At 47.8% G+C, this 23,059-nt stretch overlaps 1 protein-coding gene across 8 annotated transcripts in view; it reads right to left on the bottom strand.

The window, feature by feature from the left end:
- Positions 1 to 8,548: 8,548 nt before the first annotated feature.
- Positions 8,549 to 23,059, bottom strand: part of LOC110507948 (arf-GAP with Rho-GAP domain, ANK repeat and PH domain-containing protein 1) — a 145,157-nt gene continuing 130,646 nt past the window's right edge. For 2 of the 8 annotated variants that reach the window (XM_090223958.1, XM_090223964.1), the window contains 4 exons: positions 14,980 to 15,043; positions 14,631 to 14,789; positions 9,947 to 9,981; positions 8,549 to 9,867 (listed from right to left, as the gene is read on the bottom strand). In XM_090223958.1, the coding sequence (XP_090080084.1) occupies positions 9,964 to 9,981; positions 14,631 to 14,789; positions 14,980 to 15,043 (241 nt within the window). In that variant the 3' untranslated portion in view covers positions 8,549 to 9,867; positions 9,947 to 9,963. The remainder of the gene's footprint in view (positions 9,868 to 9,946; positions 9,982 to 14,630; positions 14,790 to 14,979; positions 15,044 to 23,059) is intronic. The other 6 variants (XM_090223959.1, XM_090223965.1, XM_090223957.1 and 3 more) reach the window with 3 other exon arrangements.

The raw sequence follows: 23,059 nt of genomic DNA, 5'->3' as shown, positions 1-23,059 counted from the left end.
CCCATCTCTGGAACAGGTTTACCCATCTCTGGAACAGGTTTACCCATCTCTGGAACAGACACTGTAGGTTTACCCATCTCTGAAACAGGTTTACCCATCTCTGGAACAGACACAGTGTAGGTTTACCCATCTCTGAAACAGGTTTACCCATCTCTGGAACAGACACACTGTAGGTTTACCCATCTCTGAAACAGGTTTACCCATCTCTGAAACAGGTTTACCCATCTCTGGAACAGGTTTACCCATCTCTGAAACAGGTTTACCCATCTCTGGAACAGGTTTACCCATCTCTGAAACAGGTTTACCCATCTCTGGAACAGGTTTACCCATCTCTGAAACAGGTTTACCCATCTCTGGAACAGACACAGTGTAGGTTTACCCATCTCTGAAACAGGTTTACCCATCTCTGAAACAGGTTTACCCATCTCTGGAACAGGTTTACCCATCTCTGAAACAGGTTTACCCATCTCTGAAACAGGTTTACCCATCTCTGAAACAGGTTTACCCATCTCTGAAACAGGTTTACCCATCTCTGAAACAGGTTTACCCATCTCTGGAACAGGTTTACCCATCTCTGAAACAGGTTTACCCATCTCTGAAACAGGTTTACCCATCTCTGGAACAGACACACTGTAGGTTTACCCATCTCTGAAACAGGTTTACCCATCTCTGGAACAGACACTGTAGGTTTACCCATCTCTGGAACAGGTTTACCCATCTCTGGAACAGACACAGTGTAGGTTTACCCATCTCTGGAACAGGTTTACCCATCTCTGGAACAGACACTGTAGGTTTACCCATCTCTGAAACAGGTTTACCCATCTCTGGAACAGACACAGTGTAGGTTTACCCATCTCTGAAACAGGTTTACCCATCTCTGGAACAGACACAGTGTAGGTTTACCCATCTCTGGAACAGGTTTACCCATCTCTGGAACAGGTTTACCCATCTCTGGAACAGGTTTACCCATCTCTGAAACAGGTTTACCCATCTCTGGAACAGGTTTACCCATCTCTGAAACAGGTTTACCCATCTCTGGAACAGACACAGTGTAGGTTTACCCATCTCTGAAACAGGTTTACCCATCTCTGGAACAGACACACTGTAGGTTTACCCATCTCTGAAACAGGTTTACCCATCTCTGGAACAGACACTGTAGGTTTACCCATCTCTGGAACAGGTTTACCCATCTCTGGAACAGACACTGTAGGTTTACCCATCTCTGGAACAGGTTTACCCATCTCTGGAACAGACACACTGTAGGTTTACCCATCTCTGAAACAGGTTTACCCATCTCTGGAACAGACACTGTAGGTTTACCCATCTCTGGAACAGGTTTACCCATCTCTGGAACAGACACTGTAGGTTTACCCATCTCTGGAACAGGTTTACCCATCTCTGGAACAGACACTGTAGGTTTACCCATCTCTGGAACAGGTTTACCCATCTCTGGAACAGACACAGTGTAGGTTTACCCATCTCTGAAACAGGTTTACCCATCTCTGGAACAGACACACTGTAGGTTTACCCATCTCTGAAACAGGTTTACCCATCTCTGGAACAGACACTGTAGGTTTACCCATCTCTGGAACAGGTTTACCCATCTCTGGAACAGACACTGTAGGTTTACCCATCTCTGGAACAGGTTTACCCATCTCTGAAACAGGTTTACCCATCTCTGGAACAGGTTTACCCATCTCTGAAACAGGTTTACCCATCTCTGGAACAGACACTGTAGGTTTACCCATCTCTGGAACAGGTTTACCCATCTCTGGAACAGACACAGTGTAGGTTACCCATCTCTGGAACAGGTTTACCCATCTCTGGAACAGACACAGTGTAGGTTACCCATCTCTGGAACAGGTTTACCCATCTCTGGAACAGGTTTACCCATCTCTGGAACAGACACACTGTAGGTTTACCCATCTCTGGAACAGGTTTACCCATCTCTGGAACAGACACAGTGTAGGTTACCCATCTCTGGAACAGGTTTACCCATCTCTGGAACAGACACAGTGTAGGTTACCCATCTCTGGAACAGGTTTACCCATCTCTGGAACAGACACAGTGTAGGTTTACCCATCTCTGGAACAGGTTTACCCATCTCTGGAACAGACACAGTGTAGGTTTACCCATCTCTGAAACAGGTTTACCCATCTCTGGAACAGACACTGTAGGTTTACCCATCTCTGGAACAGGTTTACCCATCTCTGAAACAGGTTTACCCATCTCTGGAACAGACACAGTGTAGGTTTACCCATCTCTGAAACAGGTTTACCCATCTCTGGAACAGACACACTGTAGGTTTACCCATCTCTGAAACAGGTTTACCCATCTCTGAAACAGGTTTACCCATCTCTGGAACAGGTTTACCCATCTCTGAAACAGGTTTACCCATCTCTGGAACAGGTTTACCCATCTCTGAAACAGGTTTACCCATCTCTGGAACAGGTTTACCCATCTCTGAAACAGGTTTACCCATCTCTGGAACAGACACAGTGTAGGTTTACCCATCTCTGAAACAGGTTTACCCATCTCTGAAACAGGTTTACCCATCTCTGGAACAGGTTTACCCATCTCTGAAACAGGTTTACCCATCTCTGAAACAGGTTTACCCATCTCTGAAACAGGTTTACCCATCTCTGAAACAGGTTTACCCATCTCTGAAACAGGTTTACCCATCTCTGAAACAGGTTTACCCATCTCTGAAACAGGTTTACCCATCTCTGGAACAGGTTTACCCATCTCTGAAACAGGTTTACCCATCTCTGGAACAGACACAGTGTAGGTTTACCCATCTCTGAAACAGGTTTACCCATCTCTGAAACAGGTTTACCCATCTCTGGAACAGGTTTACCCATCTCTGAAACAGGTTTACCCATCTCTGAAACAGGTTTACCCATCTCTGAAACAGGTTTACCCATCTCTGAAACAGGTTTACCCATCTCTGGAACAGGTTTACCCATCTCTGAAACAGACACAGTGTAGGTTTACCCATCTCTGGAACAGGTTTACCCATCTCTGGAACAGGTTTACCCATCTCTGGAACAGACACTGTAGGTTTACCCATCTCTGGAACAGGTTTACCCATCTCTGGAACAGGTTTACCCATCTCTGGAACAGACACTGTAGGTTTACCCATCTCTGAAACAGGTTTACCCATCTCTGGAACAGACACTGTAGGTTTACCCATCTCTGAAACAGGTTTACCCATCTCTGGAACAGACACAGTGTAGGTTTACCCATCTCTGAAACAGGTTTACCCATCTCTGGAACAGACACAGTGTAGGTTTACCCATCTCTGGAACAGGTTTACCCATCTCTGGAACAGGTTTACCCATCTCTGGAACAGGTTTACCCATCTCTGGAACAGACACTGTAGGTTTACCCATCTCTGAAACAGGTTTACCCATCTCTGGAACAGACACAGTGTAGGTTTACCCATCTCTGGAACAGGTTTACCCATCTCTGGAACAGACACAGTGTAGGTTTACCCATCTCTGAAACAGGTTTACCCATCTCTGGAACAGACACTGTAGGTTTACCCATCTCTGAAACAGGTTTACCCATCTCTGGAACAGGTTTACCCATCTCTGGAACAGGTTTACCCATCTCTGGAACAGACACAGTGTAGGTTTACCCATCTCTGAAACAGGTTTACCCATCTCTGGAACAGACACTGTAGGTTTACCCATCTCTGGAACAGGTTTACCCATCTCTGGAACAGACACAGTGTAGGTTTACCCATCTCTGAAACAGGTTTACCCATCTCTGGAACAGGTTTACCCATCTCTGGAACAGGTTTACCCATCTCTGGAACAGACACTGTAGGTTTACCCATCTCTGAAACAGGTTTACCCATCTCTGGAACAGACACACTGTAGGTTTACCCATCTCTGAAACAGGTTTACCCATCTCTGGAACAGACACACTGTAGGTTTACCCATCTCTGAAACAGGTTTACCCATCTCTGAAACAGGTTTACCCATCTCTGGAACAGGTTTACCCATCTCTGAAACAGGTTTACCCATCTCTGGAACAGACACAGTGTAGGTTTACCCATCTCTGGAACAGGTTTACCCATCTCTGGAACAGGTTTACCCATCTCTGGAACAGGTTTACCCATCTCTGAAACAGGTTTACCCATCTCTGGAACAGGTTTACCCATCTCTGAAACAGGTTTACCCATCTCTGGAACAGACACAGTGTAGGTTTACCCATCTCTGAAACAGGTTTACCCATCTCTGGAACAGACACACTGTAGGTTTACCCATCTCTGAAACAGGTTTACCCATCTCTGGAACAGACACTGTAGGTTTACCCATCTCTGGAACAGGTTTACCCATCTCTGGAACAGACACTGTAGGTTTACCCATCTCTGGAACAGGTTTACCCATCTCTGGAACAGACACACTGTAGGTTTACCCATCTCTGAAACAGGTTTACCCATCTCTGGAACAGACACTGTAGGTTTACCCATCTCTGGAACAGGTTTACCCATCTCTGGAACAGACACTGTAGGTTTACCCATCTCTGGAACAGGTTTACCCATCTCTGGAACAGACACTGTAGGTTTACCCATCTCTGGAACAGGTTTACCCATCTCTGGAACAGACACAGTGTAGGTTTACCCATCTCTGAAACAGGTTTACCCATCTCTGGAACAGACACACTGTAGGTTTACCCATCTCTGAAACAGGTTTACCCATCTCTGGAACAGACACTGTAGGTTTACCCATCTCTGGAACAGGTTTACCCATCTCTGGAACAGACACTGTAGGTTTACCCATCTCTGGAACAGGTTTACCCATCTCTGAAACAGGTTTACCCATCTCTGGAACAGGTTTACCCATCTCTGGAACAGGTTTACCCATCTCTGAAACAGGTTTACCCATCTCTGGAACAGACACTGTAGGTTTACCCATCTCTGGAACAGGTTTACCCATCTCTGGAACAGACACAGTGTAGGTTACCCATCTCTGGAACAGGTTTACCCATCTCTGGAACAGGTTTACCCATCTCTGAAACAGACACAGTGTAGGTTTACCCATCTCTGGAACAGGTTTACCCATCTCTGGAACAGACACAGTGTAGGTTACCCATCTCTGGAACAGGTTTACCCATCTCTGGAACAGGTTTACCCATCTCTGGAACAGGTTTACCCATCTCTGGAACAGGTTTACCCATCTCTGGAACAGGTTTACCCATCTCTGGAACAGGTTTACCCATCTCTGAAACAGGTTTACCCATCTCTGGAACAGACACTGTAGGTTTACCCATCTCTGAAACAGGTTTACCCATCTCTGGAACAGACACACTGTAGGTTTACCCATCTCTGAAACAGACACAGTAGGTTACCCATCTCTGGAACAGGTTTACCCATCTCTGGAACAGGTTTACCCATCTCTGGAACAGACACTGTGTAGGTTACCCATCTCTGGAAATGAGCATAATTTGAACTGGTAGTTGTATGGATTACAAGTTTATGTGTAGATCAGTGAGTCTGTGCAGGGCCTCGGTCAGGTCCATCAACAGAGGGTTCTGAGCTTTAATCTTCCATGATGATTTCAATTGACCAACATTGGTCTTCCAACCTGACAGCACTACAGCTGGTGCCCCATGGCTGTACACAGAGGAGCTACACAGGGAAATGTCATGACTAGACACTTGCATACACAGACACACTAAGACGTACACACACATACACACTGATGCAGGCCTGCTGGTTCTCCTGTGTGTGCCTGTGGTGCAGGGTGACCCGTTTGTGTCGGCTCGGCTCAGGACGACGAGAGGAGAGCTGGTGGAACACACACACCTCTGCAGGCTTCATTTTGCGGCTGAGGAGTGACATTGCCAAGAAAGCCACAGGACTTGGGAACAGCACAATGTGTGTGTGAGAGAGAGACAGTGCATGTGTGTCACAGATTTATGAATGTCAAATAAAAAGCATGTCTGTTAAATGTGTCCTAGACAGAATGCTGAATGACTAACGTGACAAAGTAGAACTACAGGTCAGCATCTAGCTTTACATTGGAATCATTTAACAGACTCTCTTATCCAGAGACTTACAGTAGGGAGTCATTTAGCAGACTCTCTTATCCAGAGAGACTTACAGTAGGGAGTCATTTAACAGACTCTCTTATCCAGAGACTTACAGTAGGGAGTCATTTAGCAGACTCTCTTATCCAGAGACTTACAGTAGGGAGTCATTTAGCAGACTCTCTTATCCAGAGACTTACAGTAGGGAGTCATTTAGCAGACTCTCTTATCCAGAGACTTACAGTAGGGAGTCATTTAGCAGACTCTCTTATCCAGAGACTTACAGTAGGGAGTCATTTAGCAGACTCTCTTATCCAGAGACTTACAGTAGGGAGTCATTTAGCAGACTCTCTTATCCAGAGACTTACAGTAGGGAGTCATTTAGCAGACTCTCTTATCCAGAGACTTACAGTAGTGAGTCATTTAGCAGACGCTCTTATCCAGAGAGACTTACAGTAGTGAGTCATTTAGCAGACGCTCTTATCCAGAGAGACTTACAGTAGTGAGTCATTTAGCAGACTCTCTTATCCAGAGAGACTTACAGTAGGGAGTCATTTAACAGACTCTCTTATCCAGAGAGACTTACAGTAGGGAGTCATTTAACACTCTTATTCAGAGAGACTTACAGTAGTGAGTCATTTAACACTCTTATCCAGAGACTTACAGTAGGGAGTCATTTGGCAGACTCTCTTATCCAGAGAGACGTACAGTAGGGAATCATTTAGCAGACTCTCTTATCCAGAGAGACGTGCAGTAGGGAATCATTTAGCAGACTCTCTTATCCAGACTTACAGTAGTGAATCATTTAGCAGACACTCTTATCCAGAGACTTACAGTAGTGAGTCATTTAGCAGACTCTCTCATCCAGAGACTTACAGTAGTGAGTCATTTAACACTCTTATCCAGAGTGTTAAATGCCGGGGCGGCAGGGTAGCCTAGTGGTTAGAGCGTTGGACTAGTAACCGGAAGGTTGCGAGTTCAAACCCCCGAGCTGACAAGGTACAAATCTGTCGTTCTGCCCCTGAACAGGCAGTTAACCCACTGTTCCCAGGCCGTCATTGAAAATAAGAATTTGTTCTTAACTGACTTGCCTGGTTAAATAAAGGTAAAATAAAAAATAAAAAAAAGACTTACAGTAGTGAGTCATTTAAAAGACTCTCATCCAGAGACTTACAGTAGTGAGTCATTTAGCAGACTCTCTCATCCAGAGACTTACAATAGGGAGTCATTTAGCAGACTCTCATCCAGAGACTTACAGTAGGGAGTCATTTAGCAGACTCTCTTATCCAGAGAGACTTACAGTAGGGAGTCTTTTAGCAGACTCTCTCATCCAGAGACTTACAGTAGGGAGTCATTTAGCACTCTTATCCAGACTTACAGTAGTGAGTAATTTAGCACTCTCTTATCCAGACTTACAGTAGTCATTTAGCAGACTCTCTCATCCAGAGACTTACAGTAGGGAGTCATTTAGCACTCTTATCCAGAGACTTACAGTAGTGAGTCATTTAGCAGACTCTCTCATCCAGAGACTTACAATAGGGAGTCATTTAGCAGACTCTCATCCAGAGACTTACAGTAGGGAGTCATTTAGCAGACTCTCTTATCCAGAGAGACTTACAGTAGGGAGTCTTTTAGCAGACTCTCTTATCCAGAGAGACTTACAGTAGGGAGTCTTTTAGCAGACTCTCTCATCCAGAGACTTACAGTAGGGAGTCATTTAGCAGACTCTCTCATCCAGAGACTTACAGTAGGGAGTCATTTAGCACTCTTATCCAGACTTACAGTAGTGAGTCATTTAGCACTCTCTTATCCAGACTTACAGTAGTCATTTAGCAGACTCTCTCATCCAGAGACTTACAGTAGGGAGTCATTTAGCACTCTTATCCAGACTTACAGTAGTCATTTAGCAGACTCTCTTATCCAGAGAGACTTACAGTAGTGAGTCATTTAACAGACACTCTTATCCAGAGAGACTTACAGTAGTGAGTCATTTAGCAGACTCTCTTATCCAGAGACTTACAGTGGTGAGTCATTTAGCAGACTCTCTTGTTTTATACTGTTCAACATACCTACCACGGGTAATTGGGCAATATGGAAACAGTTAGGTTGTCAGAGAACACATGACCGCGGGTAGATGGGCACAATGGAAACAGTTGGGCTGTCATTCAGAGAACAGATGACCATGGGTAGATGACACTATGGAAACAGTTGGGTTGTCAGAGAACAGATGACTGCGGGTAGATGGGCACTATGGAAACAGTTGGGTTGTCATTCAGAGAACAGACAACCATGGGTAGATGGGCACTATGGAAACAGTTGGGTTGTCATTCAGAGAACAGACAACCACGGGTAGTTGGGCACTATGGAAACAGTTGGGTTGTCAGAGAACAGACAACCACGGGTAGATGGGCACTATGGAAACAGTTGGGTTGCCATTCAGAGAACAGACGCAGAGGAAATAATGGAATGGGTGTAGAGTCAGAGGGTGCTACATATTTTCACACACAGATCCAAATTACATTGACTTTATTTATTAAAATTCATATCTACAGTTATCATCTGAAGAACTGCAGAATTGACAAAAGTTACTTTCACTTAGATACAGTTATAAGACAGAGGCAGGTTAAAGCTGTCATGTTACATTTAATATGATGATTGAGAGTGTTAGGTTCACATTCATGAGAATACACCACTTGTGCGTGTTGTTGCGTCCCCAGAAAAGTAGACAATTTCTGACCAGTCAGTCACACTAGCCTGGTGAAACCAGACTCATCACTGAGCATCATCACATTTCGTTTTTACTGAAGTGAACCAGAATGTGAGCTCAGGAGATCAGGCTGGTTAACCACACGGTCAGGTGTTAATTAATGCTCTCCTTACGGACTCCTCCACATGTCATCACTGAACTAGGAATGTAGTTCTGACTGAAACGCTTGTTGAAGTGTACAGAGTAGCAGACAGGAAGGACACCACAGTCTTACACAAATGGTAAACAGAGTGAGCACTTCTTTCCTTGCCCAAAAACAGTTCTGAGGGCCTGTGTGAGTGTGTGTGTATACATATATACAGGTTTGGCCTAGAGTTGGGAGTAATGACGTCACTACATAAATCAACTCGGACACGTCTCTATGGCTCCCTCTTGACTAGTGGAACCAACTTAATGTTGAATAATGGTCATGGTTGTCCCCCTTACGTTCATATGCTGCTCCCTCTGCTGGAGAAATAAATAATTACACAAGTCTAGAAAACAGGGAAGGAGAACACTGGGGAGTGGGGTGAACACTTTATAGATGGGGGAGTCTCAGGGAGGTGTAGATGTGGGGGAAAGTTAAAAACCAGGGAGATCGACATGGTTAGAGGAAGGGATAGAGTTATTATGGGACATATGGGGACACTGAAGGCTGGATTGCCAGTGAAGGTCATTCCATTATCTCCCACCTGTCACAGGTTCTCCAGGCCTCTCAGAGAGACACAGTCTGTACTGTCAGGCTGCTCCGGTAACAGTCTGTACTGTCAGGCTGCTCTGGTAACAGTCTGTACTGTCATGCTGCTCCGGTAACAGTCTGTGTTCTAGTTCTGTCCCTCCCTCAGTCTATACCGGGAACGTCTTCCAGGTCCTCGATGTATCCCAGGGTGCACTGCAGTTGTAAAAGGCACTGTGGTAGCAGTCTCTCTCAATCCTCATGACACACCTGCTTCCCCTGCTTAGAGGTCCAGTTTATAGGCACAGGTGTGTGTGTGTGCGTGGGGGGGGGGGGGGGGGGGGGGGGGGGGCATTACTGGAATGTTCTGAAGAGTTTGTGGGTTCTATAGCTGGTGGTCTCTCCCCTATGAAACACACACAGACGATTAGATAACCACACACGCACTCTTACACATGAACAAACATTAGATAATGATGTCTCACCTTGTCTGGCCCCATTATCAGACATCTCTAAAGAGCTGAGAGACAGAGGGATATAGAGAGAGAGGTGGGGTTGGAGGGGGACAGAGAGAGGGGGGGTGGAGGGTGAGAGAGAGGAGCGAGGGGGGGTGGAGGGTAAGAGTGAGGGGGGGTGGAGGGTGAGAGAGAGGAGCGAGGGGGGGTGGAGGGTAAGAGCGAGGGGGGGGTGGAGGGTGAGCGAGGGGGGGTGAGAGAGTGGAGCGAGGGGGGGTGGAGGGTGAGAGCGAGGGGGGGTGGAGGGGGACAGAGAGAGGGGGGGTGAGAGAGGAGCGGGGGGGGTGGAGGGTGAGAGCGAGGGGGGTGAGGGTAAGAGCGAGGGGGGGTGGAGGGTGAGCGAGGGGGGTTGGAGGGGGACAGAGAGAGGGGGGGTGGAGGGTGCGAGAGAGGAGCGAGGGGGGGTGAGGGTAAGAGCGAGGGGGGTTGGAGGGTGAGCGAGGGGGGTGGAGGGTGAGAGATGGGGGGTGGAGGGTGAGAGGGGGGGTGGAGGAAGAGTGAGGGGGGGTGAAGGAAGAGAGAGAGGGGGTGTGGAGGGAGAGAGAGAGGGGGGTGAAGAGAGAGAGAGAGGGGGGTGAAGAGAGAGAGGGGGGGGTGAAGAGAGAGAGAGGGGGGTGAAGAGAGAGAGAGGGGGGTATAGGGAGAGAGAGAGGGGGTGGAGGGAGAGAGAGAGAGGGAGTGGAGGGAGAGAGAGGGGTGGAGGGGGGAGAGTGGAGAGAGGGGGAGTGGAGGGAGGGAGAGAGGGGGTGAAGAGAGAGAGAGAGCGGGTGAAGAGAGAGAGGGGGGGGGTGAAGAGAGAGAGGGGGAGGTATAGGGCGGGAGGGGGGGTATCGGGAGAGAGAGAGAGAGAGGGGGGGTGGCAGGAGGGAGAGAGGAGGGAGGGAGAGAGGGGGAGTGGAAGGAGAGAGAGAGGGGGCGTGGAGGGAGAGAGAGAGGGGGGAGAGAGAGGGGGAGTGGAGGGAGGGAGAGTGGAGGGAGAGAGAGAGGGGGGGTGGAGGGAGGGAGAGAGAGAGGGGGGGGTGGAGGGAGGGAGAGAGAGAGGAGGGAGAGAGAGGGGGGGTGGAGGGAGGGAGAGAGAGAGGAGGGAGAGAGAGAGGGGGGAGGGAGGGAGAGTGGAGGGAGGGAGAGTGGAGGGAGAGAGAGATTAATTTATTCAGACTGGCTGACATGAACTCTGTCAAGTGTAATGGTGAGTGCTAACAGCTATGTCACACACAGTCAGTGTTATTTATGGATTCACCATCCTGTTTGTCATCAGCCAGGACACAGAGACACAGCAAGACACAAAGACACAGCGAGACACAGCGAGACACAGCGAGACACAGAAAGACACACAGCGACACAGCAAGACACAGAGACACAGCAAGACACACAGCGACACAGCAAGACACAGAGACACAGCAAGACACACAGCGACACAGCAAGACACAGCGAGACACAGCGAGACACAGAGAGACACAGCGACACAGAGACGACACAGCAAGACACACAGCGACACAGCGAGACACAGAGAGACACAGCGACACAGAGACGACACAGCAAGACACACAGCGAGACACAGAGACACAGAGACGACACAGCGAGACACAGAGACACAGCGAGACACAGACACAGAGACACACAGCAAGACACACAGCAAGACACAGAGACACAGCGAGACAGCGAGACACAGCAAGACACAGACACACAGCGACACAGCGAGACACAGAGACACAGCGAGACACAGCGACACAGCGAGACACAGCAAGACACAGCAAGACACAGAGACACAGCAAGACACACAGCGACACAGCAAGACACCGAGACACAGCAAGACACACAGCGACACAGCAAGACACAGAGACACAGCAAGACACAGAGACACAGCGAGACACAGACACAGAGACACACAGCGAGACACACAGCAAGACACAGAGACACAGCGAGACAGCGAGACACAGCAAGACACAGACACACAGCAAGACACAGACAGACACAGAGCGAGACACAGACACACAGCGAGACACACAGCAAGACAGCGAGACACAGCGAGACACAGCGAGACACAGCGAGACACAGACACAGCGAGACACAGATACAGCAAGACACAGAGACACAGCGACACAGCAAGACACAGAGACACAGCAAGAGACAGAGACAGCAAGACAGAGACACAGCAAGAGACAGCAAGACACAGAGACAGCAAGACAGAGACACACAGCAAGACACAGAGACACAGACACAGCCAGGCACAGACACACAGCAAGACACAGAGACACAGAGACACAGTAAGACACAGAGACAGCGAGACACAGTGAGACAGCGAGACACAGTGAGACAGCGAGACACAGTGAGACAGCGAGACACAGTGAGACAGCGAGACACAGTGAGACAGCGAGACACAGTGAGACAGCGAGACACAGTGAGACAGCGAGACACAGTGAGACAGCGAGACACAGTGAGACAGCGAGACACAGTGAGACAGCAAGACACAGAGACACACAGCAAGACACAGAGACACAGAAAGACACAGACACAGCAAGATACAGAAAGACAGAGACACAGCAAGCCTACACACAATTGCCCAGGGTCAGAGGGGTACATAGAAAACATTACAAACTGGGTGGTTTGAGCCCTGAATGTTGATTGGCTGACAGCCGTGGTATATTAGACCGTATACCATAGCTATGACAAAACATTTATTTGTACTCCTCTAACTATGTTGGTAACCAGTTATAATAGGGGTTTGTGGTATATGACCAATGTACCACAGCTAAGGGTACATTAGTGTAGTGCCTAAGAACAGCCCTTTGCCGTGATATATTGGCTATATACCACAGCCCCTCGTGCCTTATTGCTTAAATTTATGATCACTATATCCAGAACACACACACCTGATGAAAAAAAAAGCTCCATGAATTCCCCCCCCTCCCTCCCTCTCCCTCCCTCCCTCTCCCCCTCTCCCTCTCCCTCCCTCTCTCCCCCCCCTCCCTCCCTCTCCCTCTCCCTCTCTCCCCCCCCCTCCCTCCCCCCCCCCCCCTCCCCCCCTCTCCCTCCCTCTCCCTCCCTCTCCCTCCCCCCCCTCTCCCTCCCCCTCTCCCTCTCCCTCCCTCTCTCCCTCCCCCTCTCCCTCCCCCTCTCCCCCTCTCCCTCCCTCCCCCTCTCCCTCCCTCTCTCCCCCTCTCCCTCCCTCCCCCCTCTCTCCCTCCCTCCCTGTAACCATGGTCAAATAGTTAGCCACGGTGTACTGTCGATTTCAGGCCAGATAGCACTGCATTTTGCTTTGTGTTTGTGCTTGTGTTTCCCAATAAGCAATATAGTTTTGTTTTGACTGTGTTGTAATTTGGTTTATCCTGATTGATTGGATGTTCTGGTCCTTCAGTGTGTTAGTAGAACAGGTTTGTGAACTCAGCTCCAGGACCAGCTGGTCTTTTCTTTGCTCAGCTCTTGGCATTGCAGGGCTTGGTAGTGATATGAGAGGGGGTCACTGTATTTTAGATGTTTCCAAAACTTAATAGCTCTTTTTTGAGTTTTTATTATTAGTGGATATTGGCCTAATTCTGCCCTGCATGCATTGTTTGTAGTTTTCCTCTGGACATGTAGGAGGAGAATCTTACAGAACTCTGCATGCAGGGTTTCAATGGGGTGTTTGTCCCATTTGATGAAATCTTGTTTTGCAAGTGGACCCCACACCTCGCTGCCATGAAGTGCAATTGGTTCAATGACACATTCAATTAGTTTTAGCCAAATTTGAATAGGTATTTCAATTTGCTTTTGAATTTTGTACCAATTGAGAACTTTGGTCTAATTCCCTGAGATCTGGATCTTCTCTGTAAAATCATTATTTTAGTCTTTTGGGGGTTTACTGCCAGGGCCCAGGTCTGGCAGTACTGCTATAGCAGGTCCAGGCTCTGCTGTAGGCCATGTGCTGTGGGTGACAGCAGGCACAGGTCATCTGCGAAGAGTAGGCATTTATCTGAATTGTGGAGACTAACACCAGGGGCTAAGGGTTTTTCTAGAATAGTGGCCAATTCGTTAATGTAAATATTGAAGAGTGCATGTATGCCAAATAGAATCAAATGCTTATTGGAAGTCGATAAAGCAAGTGTATATTTTGGTATTATTTTGGTGGACATGTTTATCTATCAGGGTGTGTAGGCTGGAAATATGATCAGTCGTGCGATGTTTTGGTATAAATCCAATTTGGCTTTTACTCAAGACATTGTGCTCATTAAGGAAGTTTAGAACTCTTACATTTATAATTCTACAGAAAACCTTCCCCAGGTTACTGTTCTCACAAATGCCTCTGTAATTGTTCGGGTCAAATTTGTCTCAGTTCTTAAAGATTGGGGTTATGAGTCCTTGATTCCAGATGTCAGGGAAATAACCTACACTCAGGATCAAATTAAACAGTTCTAATATAGCCAATTGAAATCTCTCTCTCTCTCTCTCTCTGTAGGGGTTGCGATAAGCGTAATCAGGGTTAATCAGAGTTCAGAGGTTATCCATCCTGACCACAGGGTCAACTCCGCCCCCCTCCTGACCACAAACACACACACACTGCATCATGGGACTCAGGACAGGGCTGGGGGGGGGGGGGGGGCTGTGTCAGCATGGAGGTCTCTGATAGGCCCACAACCTTGGGTTGGCCCCAGTGATTGGAGGATTGACTCACGCCAAGCGGGTCGGCAGTGAAAGCTGCAACGCTGTTCCGCATCTCATTCTCGCTGCCGCGCAACGGAATCAATGCCACGTTACCATGACGCGTATCCACCGGCAACGCACGGGTCACACGTGTTTGGACTGCATCCACTGGCCACACGTTACCATCATACTGAGAGGGGGGAGAGAGGGAGAAAGAAGAGGGATAGAGAGCGAGGGGGAGAGGGATAGAGAGCGAGGGGGAGAGGGATAGAGAGCGAGGGGGAGAGGGATAGAGAGAGGCGGGAGAGAGAGGGGGTGAATCAGAACAGGGAATCATAATAACCAGTGTGACAGACAGTAAGTAGTATGTGTCCTCTCACCTGGACAGTGAGGAAGGTGGAGAACCACTCCCTCATCTCTGTCTGAGTGTCACAACACAGATACCTACAGGGAGGATGGAAAGAGAGAGAGGGGAGAGGAGGGAGGGAGAGAGAGAGAGTAGAGAGATTAACCTGAAGAAGAGTCCAGAGTCTCCGTTCACAAACACAAACAGACCCCACAGAGCCCCAGGACAGCAACACAATTAGACCCAACCAAATCATGAGAAAACAGAAAGATACTTACTTGATGCATTGGAAATAATTAACAAGAAAACAGAGGAAACTAGAATGCTATTTGGCCCTAAACAGAGAGTACACAGAGGCAGAATACCTGACCACTGTGACTGACCCAAACTTAAGGAAAGCTTTGACTATATACAGACTCAGTGAGTATAGCCTTGCTATTGAGAAAGGCTGCCGTAGGCAGACATGGCTCTCAACAGAAGACAGGCTAGGTGATCACTGCCCACAAAATGAGGTGGAAACTGAGCTGCAATTCCTAACCTCCTGTCCAATGTATGACCATATTAGACACACATATTTCCCTCAGATTACACAGATCAACAAAGATTTTAAAAAACAAACCCAATTTTGATTAACTCCCAAATCTACTGGGTGAAATTCCACAGTGTGTCATAACAGCAGCAAGATTTGTGACCTGTTGCCACAAGAAAAGGACAACCAGTGAAGAACAAACACCATCTAAATACAACCCATATTTATGCTTATTTATTAGAGAAGAGGGAGAGCGTGAGACAGAAACTTAGGTAAGTAGGCCTAGTGCACAATCCGTTCCCCCAACCTCCCGTATCTCACACACTTTGCCTGGTGAAAGTCCCCTGGGCGTCAACACAGAGTGAGTCCTAATTTAAACGAGATTCAGTGATTAGTCGAGTGCGTTTCACACCTCAGCGATGATGTCACCAGACACACACTGAGTCACACCCTCAACAAGTCCACTTTCTCTAACAGATAAACTACACAACACTGACACAGCCATGGAGTTACGACACACACAGCTCTGTACATCACGTGGCTGCTCTTCCTCACAGCAGGGAGCTCATGGGGCCCTTGGTTTGTTAAAGCCTGTTATGCCCCAAACACTTTACTCTGTTTCCCTCAACACAACGGGAACAACTGGTTCATTGTTCCATCTGTCACACTAATAATTAGGATCATTTTGGAATGAAGGACATAGTATATTCTCTCTCTCTCACTCTCCGCATCTTACTCTCCCCATCTTTTTCTCTCACTCTCCGCATCTTACTCTCCGCATCTCTCTCTCTCTCTCTCTCTCTCTCTCTCTCTCTCTCTCTCTCTCTCTCTCTCTCTCTCTCTCTCTCTCTCTCTCTCTCTCTCTCTCTCTCTCTCTCTCTCTCTCTCTCTCTCTCTCTCTCTCTCTCTCTCTCTCTCTCTCTCTCTCTCTCTCTCTCTCTCTCTCTCTCTCTCTCTCTCTCTCTCTCTCTCTCTCTCTCTCTCTCTCTCTCTCTCTCTCTCTCTCTCTCTCTCTCTCTCTCTCTCTCTCTCTCTCTCTCTCTCTCTCTCTCTCTCGGAGCGAGTTGGGAAGCAGGAGCGGCTGGAATTCAGCATCCCGGAGTTGCCTCTTCACAAAAGGGTTTTCTAATGATCAATTAGCCTTTTAAAATGATAAACGTGGATTAGCTAACACAACAACGTGCCATTGGAACACAGGAGTGATGGTTGCTGATAATGGGCCTCTGTACATTTATGTAGATATTCCATTAAAACAAATTAAAAAATCAGTTTCCAGCTACAATAGTCATTTACAACATTAACGATGCGCTATTCTTTCAAAAACAAGGACATTTCTAAGTGACCCCAAACTTTTGAACGGTAGTGTATGTTTATATTGATTAGTTGAGTTGTTTTAAAGGTGATATTGTCTCACTGTCACTAAGTATGTATAGGGGTGGTGGGATCGTTGAGGTTGGTCCTCAGGGGCTGATTGTAATGGCCACTCGTGGAGGTTTACAGTTTGAAAAACCTAGTCGGCTTGGGGTGAAGAGTCCCGCTGCGACAGGTTGTTGGGTGGAAGAATGTAGTTTAGCAGTGGGTGCTATCATTGGGTATGATAGCATAAAATCAGCCTCAAGGATGAGTACCTCTGTAGTCATTAGATTCCATTGAAAAGGTGAATCCGGTAGTTGAGGGAGACACAGACGTCGGTATTCCCTCTTATGAGTCCGGCAAAGACAGTTCTACTTCCTAACGTACCTCTAACGTACCTCTAACGTACCTCCATTCGTTAGGGATGAAGTGTTGGAGAGAGAGTTATCTTGTATATACAATAAAGGTTATTTTTGGATGCAAATCTCCTTTGCTGAAACATGTCGTATCTCATAGGACACAAGTGTACAGGAATTTAAAGAAGGATACTGACCAACTGAATTTAGCGTTCAGCTTCAAGATTGATGGGTTTGATTATGTGTTCTACACTTCTACTGAATCAATGAAATTCAGGAGAAGGGATGAACAGGCTACGGGTTCAGGAGAAGGGATGAACAGGCTACGGGTTCAGGAGAAGGGATGAACAGGCTACGGGTTCAGGAGAAGGGATGAACAGGCTACGGGTTCAGGAGAAGGGATGAACAGGCTACGGGTTCAGGAGAAGGGATGAACAGGCTACGGGTTCAGGAGAAGGGATGAACAGGCTACGGGTTCAGGAGAAGGGATGAACAGGCTAAGGGTTCAGGGGAAGGGATGAACAGGCTACGGGTTCAGGAGAAGGGATGAACAGGCTACGGGTTCAGGAGAAGGGATGAACAGGCTACGGGTTCAGGAGAAGGGATGAACAGGCTACGGGTTCAGGGGAAGGGATGAACAGGCTACGGGTTCAGGGGAAGGGATGAACAGGCTACGGGTTCAGGGGAAGGGATGAACAGGTTACGGGTTCAGGGGAAGGGATGAACAGGCTACGGGTTCAGGAGAAGGGATGAACAGGCTACGGGTTCAGGGGAAGGGATGAACAGGCTATGGGTTCAGGAGAAGGGATGAACAGGCTAAGGGTTCAGGAGAAGGGATGAACAGGCTACGGGTTCAGGGGAAGGGATGAACAGGCTACGGGTTCAGGGGAAGGGATGAACAGGCTAAGGGTTCAGGAGAAGGGATGAACAGGCTGAGGGTTCAGGAGAAGGGATGAACAGGCTGAGGGTTCAGGAGAAGGGATGAACAGGCTGAGGGTTCAGGAGAAGGGATGAACAGGCTACGGGTTCAGGAGAAGGGATGAACAGGCTAAGGGTTCAGGAGAAGGGATGAACAGGCTACGGGTTCAGGAGAAGGGATGAACAGGCTAAGGGTTCAGGAGAAGGGATGAACAGGCTGAGGGTTCAGGAGAAGGGATGAACAGGCTACGGGTTCAGGAGAAGGGATGAACAGGCTACGGGTTCAGGAGAAGGGATGAACAGGCTACGGGTTCAGGAGAAGGGATGAACAGGCTACGGGTTCAGGAGAAGGGATGAACAGGCTACGGGTTCAGGAGAAGGGATGAACAGGCTACGGGTTCAGGAGAAGGGATGAACAGGCTACGGGTTCAGGAGAAGGGATGAACAGGCTAAGGGTTCAGGGGAAGGGATGAACAGGCTACGGGTTCAGGAGAAGGGATGAACAGGCTACGGGTTCAGGAGAAGGGATGAACAGGCTACGGGTTCAGGAGAAGGGATGAACAGGCTACGGGTTCAGGGGAAGGGATGAACAGGCTACGGGTTCAGGGGAAGGGATGAACAGGCTACGGGTTCAGGGGAAGGGATGAACAGGCTACGGGTTCAGGGGAAGGGATGAACAGGCTACGGGTTCAGGAGAAGGGATGAACAGGCTACGGGTTCAGGGGAAGGGATGAACAGGCTACGGGTTCAGGAGAAGGGATGAACAGGCTAAGGGTTCAGGAGAAGGGATGAACAGGCTACGGGTTCAGGGGAAGGGATGAACAGGCTACGGGTTCAGGGGAAGGGATGAACAGGCTAAGGGTTCAGGAGAAGGGATGAACAGGCTGAGGGTTCAGGAGAAGGGATGAACAGGCTGAGGGTTCAGGAGAAGGGATGAACAGGCTACGGGTTCAGGAGAAGGGATGAACAGGCTACGGGTTCAGGAGAAGGTGGGCAGATGTGGTGGGGAAAATAGGAAAGGAGAGCAATATGGCTATGGGGGCAGTTGTGGTAGAGCAAGGAAGGGGGGGGGGGTAGGTGAGACTGCGATTGAGGTCGCTGAGGGCATGCTGGAGAATGAAATGGGAGTTCAAGAGGAGAGGGAGGGTAATGGAAAATTAAGCAAAGTAGCGAGGAGGAAGAGGAAGAATTTAAGGGGGGGAATGAAGGTTCTAATTCTAACAGGAAGGTAGAGATTGATAAATCAGTTGAGGACAAACAGGAAGTAGAAATTGATAAATCAGTTGAGGACAAACAGGTTGTAGAGAGGGTGGAGTTTTCTTCTGGGGATGACAGCTAGAAATCGGATGCGTCACAACAAAATAGCGAGAGAAATGGGATGGAACGGAGGTATGGGATTGAAAAGGATATGCAGGATTATAATGTAACATGTGTTTTTCCTGAAAGTGAATGGTTTATTGAATCAGCAAATTTTCTGATGTCCAAAATAACGGGTGGAGGTTTGACAAGCCCAGAAATTGCTAGACTAAAGAAAGTGGTCACGAGTGACAAGTGAGGTCAATTCTAAAGGAAATGAAAGAGTTCAGGCGCAGCCTTAACTCTAAAGAGACGTGTTTTCTGTCTCTTCCTGTGCTTTGTTCCCAGCCTTGAGCAGTTGTAAGATTTCTTCTTTACAATGTAAATGGGGTGAGAGACGGAAACAAAGAGGCGTAGTGAAGGGGTTAATAAAGGGAAAGGGAAGTGACATACGTTTTCTACAAGAAATGCATAGTAATATGGAAAATTAAGTTGTGTGGCAACAGGAGTGGAGTTGGAGGGGGAGGGGGGCAGTTGTGTGTAGTCATAAAAACTCAGACTGGGGGTGTGGCCATCTTGTTCTCAAAAGGACTTTTGCCTTAATCATATGAGGTTGAAGAGGTCGTTGAGGGGAAAAGTTAGAGCGATATATGAAAACATCCCTATGGGTTTAATAAATCTATATGCCCCAGTAATGGCAGTTGAGAGGGTGTTTTTTTAGAGACGTTATCAAATACCATTGAGAAATGTAATACTGAGAATTATGTATTTCTTGCTGTGGATTTGAACTGGACAGTCAGTGATTTAGATAGAAAACACAAAAAACCTCATATAGCCTCAAGGACTATTTTAAAAACGCTTTATTTTCAAAATGGAGGCTCGAGACAATATACATGTGCCCAAGTGTGTCACGACTTCCGCCGAAGTCAGCCCCTCTTCTTGATTGAGCGGTTTTCGGCGGTCGACGTCACCGACCTTCTAGCCATTGCTGATCCACTTTCCATTTTCCATTGGTTTTGTCTTGTCTTCCATCACACCTGGTTCTAATCCCATCAACTACATGTTGTGTATTTAACCCTCTGTTCCCCCTCATGTCTTTGTCGGTGATTGTATGTTTGTACAAGTTATTTTTTTCTGGGAGAGGTGGAGGTCTGAAGAAGACAGTGTTGTATCTCTTCAACAGTGGTGGGATATAGGGAACATCCAGATTCATCAATTCTGTAATCAATACACGAGGAATGTCACCAGAGACATCACCAGATCAATGAACGCTCTAGAGTCTGAAATAGTGGAACTGTTGATGTTGGTTGAGACCACAGGAGATCAAGGCCATATTCAAGCACTCAAGAGGAAAAAAAGCCTCATTGGCAGACCTGCTGGGTATCAGAGTACAGGGGACATTGGCAGACCGGCTGGGTATCAGAGTACAGGGGACATTGGCAGACCTGCTGGGTATCAGAGTACAGGGGACATTGGCAGACCTGCTGGGTATCAGAGCACAGGGGACATTGGCAGACCTGCTGGGTATCAGAGCACAGGGGACATTGGCAGACCTGCTGGGTATCAGAGCACAGGGGACATTGGCAGACCTGCTGGGTATCAGAGCACAGGGGACATTGGCAGACCTGCTGGGTATCAGAGCACAGGGGACATTGGCAAACCTGCTGGGTATCAGAGTACAGGGGACATTGGCAGACCTGCTGGGTATCAGAGTACAGGGGGCATTGGCAGACCTGCTGGGTATCAGAGTGCAGGGGGCATTGGCAGACCTGCTGGGTATCAGAGTGCAGGGGGCATTGGCAGACCTTCTGGGTATCAGAGTACAGGGGGCATTGGCAGACCTGCTGGGTATCCGAGTACAGGGGACATTGGTGAGAAGTACATTTCAGGGAATCTCTGAAATCAATGCCTCATCCACATTTTTCTTCGGTTTAGAGAAAAAATAATGGACAAAGAAGATTTATTAATGGCCTCAAATCAGCTGTTGGACAGGAGCTCACTAGCCCAAGTGGAATTAGAAAGAGGGCAGTAGTGTTCTATGCTGAGCTCTACAAGTGTGAGTATACAGGGGATAAAACAGTGACACAGCAGTTCCTTGATAGGCTCCCACAGGTGGCTGCAGAAGCTCAGGTTGAACTAGATCAACCATGGTCTTTGCAGAAGCTCAGGTTGAACTAGAGCAACCATGGTCTTTGCAGGAGCTCAGGTTGAACTAGAGCAACCATCGTCTTTGCAGGAGCTCAGGTTGAACTAGATCAACCATGGTCTTTGCAGGAGCTCAGGTTGAACTAGAGCAACCATCGTCTTTGCAGGAGCTCAGGTTGAACTAGAGCAACCATCGTCTTTGCAGGAGCTCAGGTTGAACTAGAGCAACCATCGTCTTTGCAGGAGCTTTCCACTGCATTACAAGGCATGGAAAATGGAAGGGCACTGGGTATTGATGGGCTTCCCGTTGACATTTTGAAGTCTTTTTGTTGGGAGAGGATTGGCTAGCAGTAGTTAACGATAGTTTGACCGGAGGGTTACTACCAATAAACTGCAGAAGGGCTGTCCTCATCCTACTGCCAACAAAGAGTGACCCTAAGGAGGTGAAGAACTAGAGGCTGGTGGCCTTAATGTGCACTGATTAGAAGATCCTGTCCAAGGCTTTATCCAACAGGCTGAGGGAGGTGATGGGGCAAATCATACACACGGACGAGTCCTACTGTGTTCTCTGCAGGCAGATAGGGGAAAACATTTCCCTGATTCTGATGGTTGTTAGCTCATATGTCATTCAGGAGGCCACTATTATTGTTAACAATGTGGTTGCATTGTGCACTGTGACATCGGTTGTCATGTTTAGAGCCACCGTCTGGCCTTCTGGCCAAGATACAGGAAATTATTGTAGATTTATTTTGGGATAAACATCATTGGGTTCCAAAAAGTGTTTTGTGTCAGGAGAAGAGTGGATTATGCTCAAGAGTTACAAGAAAAAGGCACCAGATGAAGATGCCCCATTTCCCAGACTAGGGATTACGCCCCATTTCCCAGACTAGGGATTACGCCCCATTTCCCAGACTAGGGATTACGCCCCATTTCCCAGACTAGGGATTACGCCCCATTTCCCAGACTAGGGATTACGCCCCATTTCCCAGACTAGGGATTACGCCCCATTTCCCAGACTAGGGATTACGCCCCATTTCCCAGACTAGGGATTACGCCCCATTTCCCAGACTAGGGATTACATCCAATATCCCAGACTAGGGATTACGCCCCATTTCCCAGACTAGGGATTACGCCCCATTTCCCAGACTAGGGATTACATCCAATATCCCAGAGTTGGCCAGAAAGGTGTTATTAGTGGATTTGAGAGGGTTGGAAGAGGTGGGTTTGGATGTGATGTGTGAATGGGAAGGAGTTGTATAGGGGGTGTGTCAAGGTTCTAAATAAAGATACATTTAAAAATAGAAAAGACACTTATTGGAGGGTAAAACTGGGCCTTGATGACAAGGTAAAGCCATCATGGAGAACACTGTACAGGGGACTGGTGATATGTAATGGAGGGTGTTGATGACAAGGTAAAGCCAGCATGGAGAACACTGTACAGGGGACTGGTGATATGTAATGGAGGGTGTTGATGACAAGGTAAAGCCAGCATGGAGAACACTGTACAGGGGACTGGT

This window comes from Oncorhynchus mykiss, chromosome 27 (assembly GCF_057628025.1).
Source record: "Oncorhynchus mykiss isolate SJ-2025 chromosome 27, ASM5762802v1, whole genome shotgun sequence".
NCBI classification, from domain to species: Eukaryota; Metazoa; Chordata; class Actinopteri; order Salmoniformes; family Salmonidae; genus Oncorhynchus; species Oncorhynchus mykiss.
The sequence above is the reverse complement of the archived record's forward strand: the minus strand, read 5'-3'. Positions and strand labels throughout refer to the sequence as shown.